Genomic DNA, 6,994 nt, shown 5'->3' with positions numbered 1-6,994 from the left:
TTTTTTTTTTTTTTTTTTTTTTTGGGTTATATCTTATATGCGCATATCAATCGATGGCTATTGCTAAAAAAAGTATTCCAATCCTTAATTTTATAGGACCTTTCATCTTTTCAATACGAAAGGAAAGACTATGAAGGGCTTCCATTTGACTTTCATGGTGGATATGTTGGCTATTTTGGGTAAGTGACTACTATCAGTATAACAATGTTAAATTATTTCGCACTCACTTGCCATGTTACAATTATGGTAGTTTCAGCTTCTTCACAATTCAGCAAAGTTGTACTGTGAGGTTGACTTTTTGGTCCTTTCACTATATAAGGGAGGTTTACCCTCATGGTTTAATTATTCATGCTTTGGTTATATTCTGATTTTTGGGTGTAGTATTGGGATAATTTGTGAATGAGGAAGCAACAAGGACTTTATCCAAAATCTGTCTTCCTGCAACAAAAGCTCCTTGAGAATCAGAAATCGTACCAAGAAGTGCTATTTTTAGACCATTTTTTTGTTTCAATGACAAAATTTAATGAAAGCATGTATGTGTACCTGCTTTTTTGAAGTTATTTCCTAGTATATCAGATTAGAAGTTTCTTTCTGAAACAAATTTAGGCTTCTGAATAATGATTTCAATTCAACTATAATTTGAAAATTTTGAAACCATCCAACTGTAGTTCTAAAACTCCAAAACTTTCTTATGTAGTGGGTGCTAGATAACTTTATGCATGGGTTTATGCATTTTGATATGCTTTCAGATGTCTCGCTCACAGCTTGTTATTCTAGATGCTGGAGTTTATATGAACGGTGAATAAAAAATTCTGCATCTTCTGAAATAAAATTATGAAACAGTTACATAAACGTTAAATCTTCCCCAATAGCCGCAATGCTAATTAAGAGATAACATTTTTCCGTAGATGCTAACATAAACGCTCTATATTCTGTAGATATGAACTCAAAGTAGAATGTGGTGCAGCGTACAACCAACACAAGTCCAGGACTCCAGATGCATGTTTTTTTTTTGCTGACAATCTTTTGGTCGTTGATCACTCTTCGGATGATGTTTACTTGTTATCCATACATGAAGAATGTAATACTTCAACATCATGGTTGGATGACACCGAGCTTAAGCTTATGGAATTGAAAACTTCCATTCCAGAGAAGTTAATTGAAGAATGTTTACTCCACGATTCATTTACACCGTGTAAGGTGGACTTTGTTGCCGAGAAATCAAAAGAGGGATATATAAGTGATGTTGAAAAGTGTAAGCAATACATCAAAGATGGCGAGAGCTACGAGTTGTGCCTCACAACCCAAATTAGAAAACAAATTGGGGAAATTGATGCCCTGAGACTTTACCTCAAGCTCAGAGAAAAAAATCCGGCACCTTATGCAGCTTTGCTAAATTTCTCAAAAGTAGATATATGCATCTGCTGTTCATCACCAGAACGGTTCCTACAGTTAAACAGGGATGGTGTTTTGGAAGCGAAACCCATCAAAGGTACTACAAAGCGAGGAGTGACAACAGCGGAAGATGAACAACTCAAAATGCAGTTACAGTATAGGTACGTTCTTCAAATTTAGTACTGAAAAACCATGCTAGCAAGTTAAATACAATAGGAGCTTTCCAATAAGGAATTACCCGAAAGTAAGATTCGGATTACCTTGTTGATCGAATATCTTAAAGTAAGAACTCTTGTTTGAGATTTGAACAACCCACAAGAAAGATCGATCATGTCAAACTTGTATAATTCTAAAATGCAACCTAAAATTACATAAAATTGTAAAGAAACTTCACCCTTGTCTAAAGGAAAGCATAAATGCTTTTTTTACTACATTTTTCAAGTCTCTTTACAAAGACAACATACTTGGCTTATATAGACTCAAAATGAAACCCTTGACCTTCCGTAGGCTTTCAAGAGTCGTAACATCCATATTTTATGACTATAATTAGTCACTATGTAATTGTAATCTGAAAGTAAATAGAAGTCTTAAAATACATTAAAGATACACAATTACTCTAGATTAGCATCCACCTAAATTTGTAACCATCCAAGAATAAATAAAACTTAATTCTTTTTTAATGTGGCATGAATTGCAACAATAATTTGAACAATATTTTTTTCACATCTTTCTTGAAGTTTATATTGCATGATTGTTGTTGGTTAGTGAATCAATTCTTCATCTCCTGTGGTTGAATGCATTTAAATATGATGAGATAAAATTTTAATCGATCTTAGTTTATTTTCCTCGAAATATGTTCTATGCTAGTAACAAATACTTGGTAGCTTTCATTCCTTGTACATTAACATCATTTTCTCTCACTTTTAGAAACTTCGGGTACCTTTCAATTGCCTTATACTCCTTTTATTCGACTGTAATTCAGTCTTGAGAAATCTGGTAAAAAAAACTCAGTCTTATGAGATACCTCATAAGCCAAAGTAATAAAATGATCTTAGCTTTTTTGTAAATTAACACTTACTTTTTCTTGAACACAGTGAAAAGAACCAAGCTGAGAACTTAATGATCGTTGATCTTCTAAGGAACGACCTCGGTCGTGTGTGTGAACCGGGTTCGGTTCATGTTCCACTTCTCATGGACATAGAATCATATGCAACTGTCCATACTATGGTGAGCACGATTCGAGGCAAGAAAAAGGAAAATGTAAGTGCCATTGAGTGTATAAAAGCAGCATTTCCTGGTGGTTCAATGACTGGAGCACCTAAGTTGAGGTCTATGGAGCTCCTCGACTCCATTGAGAATTGTCCTCGAGGTATTTATTCGGGTTGCATGGGTTATATCTCCTACAACCAAACATTTGATCTGAATATAGTGATAAGAACAGTTGTTTTGCATCAAGATGAAGCTTCCATTGGAGCTGGAGGAGCTATTATTGCTCTCTCAGATCCTATTGAAGAATATGAAGAAATGATATTGAAAACACATGCTCCCTCTACAGCTGTTATGGAATTTTCTTAGAACTTCTACCTTCTACCTCACAACACCATAGCCTTCCAAAATCCCATCATTCATTTACACAATTCTTTTCTTTTTCTTTCTTTTTTTTAGCATACCTAAGTGAGTTTTATTTGATTGTTTTGATCTAAACTCTTTCAGTTGCATAAAATTTCAATTATTGTTGTTTTGATGTATAACTAGAAAGAGTTTATTTGTGTGGTTTGGTCCATGGATCAAACTTAGCTGATATGTGCTTGCAATGTACAGAAGAATTTGGATTGCGTGGGACCTTTTTGTATGCATATTAACTAGAGTTGATTGTCTTTGTGTGTTGGAATCATAGTATTTACCTATCTGTGTAGTAAAATTATGCAAAGATGTGAGACATTTACCTATTGGTGTGTATAGAAATTATAGTAATTACTTATTTGTGAGCATGGGTTTTGGGTTTAGGTTAGGGCGAGGAGTAAATTGTCTATTTGTGTATATGAGAATTGTACCACCACCTTTTCATGATATCACATCTTTGTACGCATGGAATTGTTCTCACAACTAATATCGAGAACTCAATGAAATAAGTGACTATCACCTATGACAACAATCGGTCCTCAAATAAGGGCCTTTTCAAGCTTTTACCCTTGCCTAAAAAACATCTTAATTGAAAATACTTGATCATGCTATTGGAGAGATATGTATATGTTCACAACAAATATTGGGAACTCAATAAACATGTTCATTATACAAACCTGAACCTCAAAAGGGCTAAAATTTAACAAGGAAATACTAGGGAAAATGTTTCCTTTTGAGGCTTTTCCTTCCCCTCTTTTATTTCCGTCTTTGGAATACTTGATTTCATCATCATTCTTCCGATACCTTCCTTTCCTGAATCTTTATTTTATTCGCTACTTCACTAAATAGTTTCTTTGGAGTTTTCATTTTCGGCTTACCCATTATACGTCTGTTAGAAAGAAGTTTCACACCCTTATAAGAATGTTTCGTTTTACTCTCCAACTAACGTAAGATCTCACACCTCTCTTGGAGGCTGAGTGTTCTCGCTAACACATCACACGGTGTTTGACTTGATACTATTTGTAACTGTCCAAGCCCGTTATGAATTGCAATCCGCCTCACAATTTTAAAACGTATCTACCAAGAAGAGGTTTCCATATTCTTATAAAAAAGAAAAAAAATGTTTCATCCTCTTTTACATGAAAGCTATAAAACTATTTCTCCTTGTATTTTCTCTCTACTTGATTAAGTGTGTGCGTTGTTGAGCGATCTTAACAATTGGTATCAGAGCTAACAACTGTTATCAATCCTAACAGGGAGAACATAACAGAAACGACTCTGGTTCGATGATGTGAGAACCTCAAGCTGGTTGGATGTTTTTCTCACGAATATTGTGGTACCTGAATTCGCACGTAATTACGACTATGGAGGTTGCCAATAATGGAGGAGACGACGGAGGTTATGGCGACGGAGTCGCTCCGGCCAGATCAACGTTGGTGGAGATGTAAAGGCAAGACATGGGGATTATTATTATGGAGAGGAGAGAGAAGGAGGAGTTTAGAGAGAAGGAAGATTCCCAATTGTGGGAAATGAAATTACAAAGGAAGGGTTTTTTATACCTTTCTATTAGAGACACAACAAATGTTCAAAACGGCGGCGTTTTTGACGTTTTAACAATTAAGATTGGGCCATAATATATTATATAATAAAGTTAATGGGCTAAACCAAGCCCGGTTAGTTACAATTGTTACTCATCTCTGTTGGGGGAGGCGGTTTCAATGGGGGCGGACAACTACTAATTCCTAACCTTTAAATCTAGAGAGAATGATCTCGAATCCGACTCTCCACAATGTTCTGATATTGTCAACCTAAGCTTTTATGGCTTTGCTTTGGGGTTCCCTAAACACTTCATTCCAATGGAGAGAGTATTTTTTATTATAAACTCATCATCATTCCCTAAATTAGCGGGGACTTTCATCATCCAACAATCTCGATCCAGCCGCTATCGAGTAATACTCGGAATGCCTATTGATCTTCATCCCCACATGCCATTAATGGCATCAGCTTGAACTTCCAGCCGGGGATAAAATCTCAGGCATCCATTCCATAACCGAAGAGCCCCTGCTTCGGTATCCAAAACCTTCTGATCGTCATAGCCAAACAACAATTCCAAAAAACATCTCATACCGAAGAACAATAATATCGAAGAGGAAACACCAAAAATCCAAACAAAATTGCACATCGAAGATCATGCCATTATCAGAGAAATGAGCATCGGCCTAACAATATTGGTTCAATTTCGAAGCCATACCCCGAAATTTGTCAACAAATTGGCTGGATTAATTGAACCCCTAAAATTCCTTGTTACAGAAACTGTTAAGAATCTCCAAATATCATATCTTAATAGAAACAGAGACAGAGGATGACACATGAAAGCAATAACAGAGCTGCTTCGTGTCAGGAAAACGGAAGATTTGGGAAACAGGGAGAGACAGAGGGAGGAGATGAACGACGACGACGACGACGACGATTAGAAATTATAATTTTATTTTAGCTAATTTCACGAGAATCTTACTTTTCCATACCTAACATTTATTTAAATCAGAGAAGAGATTCAGCCTCGGCGGCAGGTCACTCTTCTCCGGCCGCCGTCGTAGAACCACCTCCGCCGGCTCTACTTTGGAGCCACTTAACCATATCCCCAAAAACAAGCTCCACATTCTCTTTAGGCTCTCCAATCAACTGGTGCCACATACCTGGATATATTTTCAGCGTCTTGTCTTTACTGGCGGCCCGTCGGTAAAGCTCCTCCACGCACGCCGGATCGCAGATCACATCGTCGCCGCCGTGTGCTATCAGAAGCGGAACCTCCACCTCGTCGAACCTCTCCTGCAACTCTCTACAAACTCTCATGAGCTCCTGCGCCGTCGCCGCGCGTGGACGAGCAACCACGCGCCGAGGACTCGCCACCGCAAGCTTCCGCTTCCAGTCGACTTTAAAGGATACCTCCGGTATAGATCCGCGCGTGGGAATCACTCGCCAAGTCGGAATCAGAGCGGCGGCTAGTGATAGAAAATGCTCCAGTGGCCATGGCGGTTTGAACTTGGCGCTGATTCCGCACATCGCGCCGTTGAGAACCACGCCGTTCCACGGACGCGAGCCGTCTGTCCGCCGAAGCGTGATGAGAAGCGCAATCGCACCGCCGAGCGACTCGGCGTAGAGGAAGGAAGGCAACGACGGCGCGTGACGGTCACGAAACGAGTCGAAAAACGAAATACAGTCGTCGACGACAGGGTTAATATCCGGTATGTGGTATTGAAGGCCTTCGGAGAATCCATGACCTTGATGATCGATGGCACAGGTAATAAATCCAGCCTTAGTGAAGTGTACGGCGGTGAGTTGAATAAACCAGCTAGATTCGCCGGTGAAGCCATGGACGATGGCGATAACTCCAATTGGCTTAATCGGAGCGGAAGGCATCCACCACTGAGTGAATAGCTTAAGGCCTCTGGAATTGGTGATGAACTCAGAGTCGTGAGTGACGGAATGACGAGCGTAGAAGTCGTCGGCAGAGAGAGAGCCGAAGGGGCTCCGCTCGTCGGCGTCTTCCACAGGGTGAAGCATTTGGGTGTCGGAGGTTTTGAACAGAGTAAAGATTAGGGTTTCTGCGTGAGGAGGGAAGGCGAAGAAGAATGGGGAGTGAAAGAGATGTGATTTTGGTAGTTATGGAGGATATGGAAGGTAGTTGGGGCTTCCTCTTTTTTATTCTTAGAGGAACACGACTCTCCCATAATAGTAGATGTTGTCCACTTTGAGCATAGATATACCAATAGAGAGTATATTCTTAGATTATAAACCATGACTATTCCCTAAATTAACCAACGTGGTGTTGGATGATGAAAGTCCCACATCGGCTAATTTAGGGAATGATTATGGGTTTATAAGTGAGGAATACTAAATGGAATGAGTCCTTTTGGGGAAGCCCAAAGCAAAGCCACGCTCAAAGTGGACAATATCATACCATTGTGGAGAGTCG

General features: G+C 39.0%; 2 protein-coding genes across 4 annotated transcripts in view; one reads left to right on the top strand and one right to left on the bottom strand.

Moving 5' to 3' along the window:
• LOC111466395 (aminodeoxychorismate synthase, chloroplastic-like) overlaps nt 1-3,231 on the top strand; it is a 9,660-nt gene extending 6,429 nt beyond the window's left edge. For all 3 annotated transcript variants that reach the window (XM_023111029.1, XM_023111027.1, XM_023111028.1), the window contains 3 exons: nt 97-179; nt 939-1,556; nt 2,490-3,231. In XM_023111029.1, coding sequence (XP_022966797.1) covers nt 97-179; nt 939-1,556; nt 2,490-2,970 — 1,182 coding nt within the window. In that variant the 3' untranslated portion in view covers nt 2,971-3,231. The remainder of the gene's footprint in view (nt 1-96; nt 180-938; nt 1,557-2,489) is intronic.
• Nucleotides 3,232-5,214: 1,983 nt separating this feature from the next.
• LOC111466540 (caffeoylshikimate esterase-like) lies at nt 5,215-6,703 on the bottom strand. Its single transcript, XM_023111240.1, has 2 exons — nt 5,370-6,703; nt 5,215-5,331 (listed from the first exon to the last, which is right to left on the bottom strand). Exon 1 carries the CDS (start codon nt 6,580-6,582, stop codon nt 5,590-5,592), a length of 993 nt encoding a protein of 330 aa, XP_022967008.1. The 5' UTR covers nt 6,583-6,703; the 3' UTR covers nt 5,215-5,331; nt 5,370-5,589.
• Nucleotides 6,704-6,994: the final 291 nt, after the last annotated feature.

The sequence above is a fragment of the Cucurbita maxima genome, unplaced genomic scaffold (genome assembly GCF_002738345.1).
Source record: "Cucurbita maxima cultivar Rimu unplaced genomic scaffold, Cmax_1.0 Cma_Scf00031, whole genome shotgun sequence".
Lineage (NCBI taxonomy): Eukaryota > Viridiplantae > Streptophyta > Magnoliopsida > Cucurbitales > Cucurbitaceae > Cucurbita > Cucurbita maxima.
The sequence above is the reverse complement of the archived record's forward strand: the minus strand, read 5'-3'. Positions and strand labels throughout refer to the sequence as shown.

Coding starts and splice junctions, on each gene's coding strand:
- LOC111466540 (XM_023111240.1), bottom strand. CDS start 6,582: ATGCTTCACCCTGTGGAAGACGCCGACGAGCGGAGCCCCTTCGGCTCT.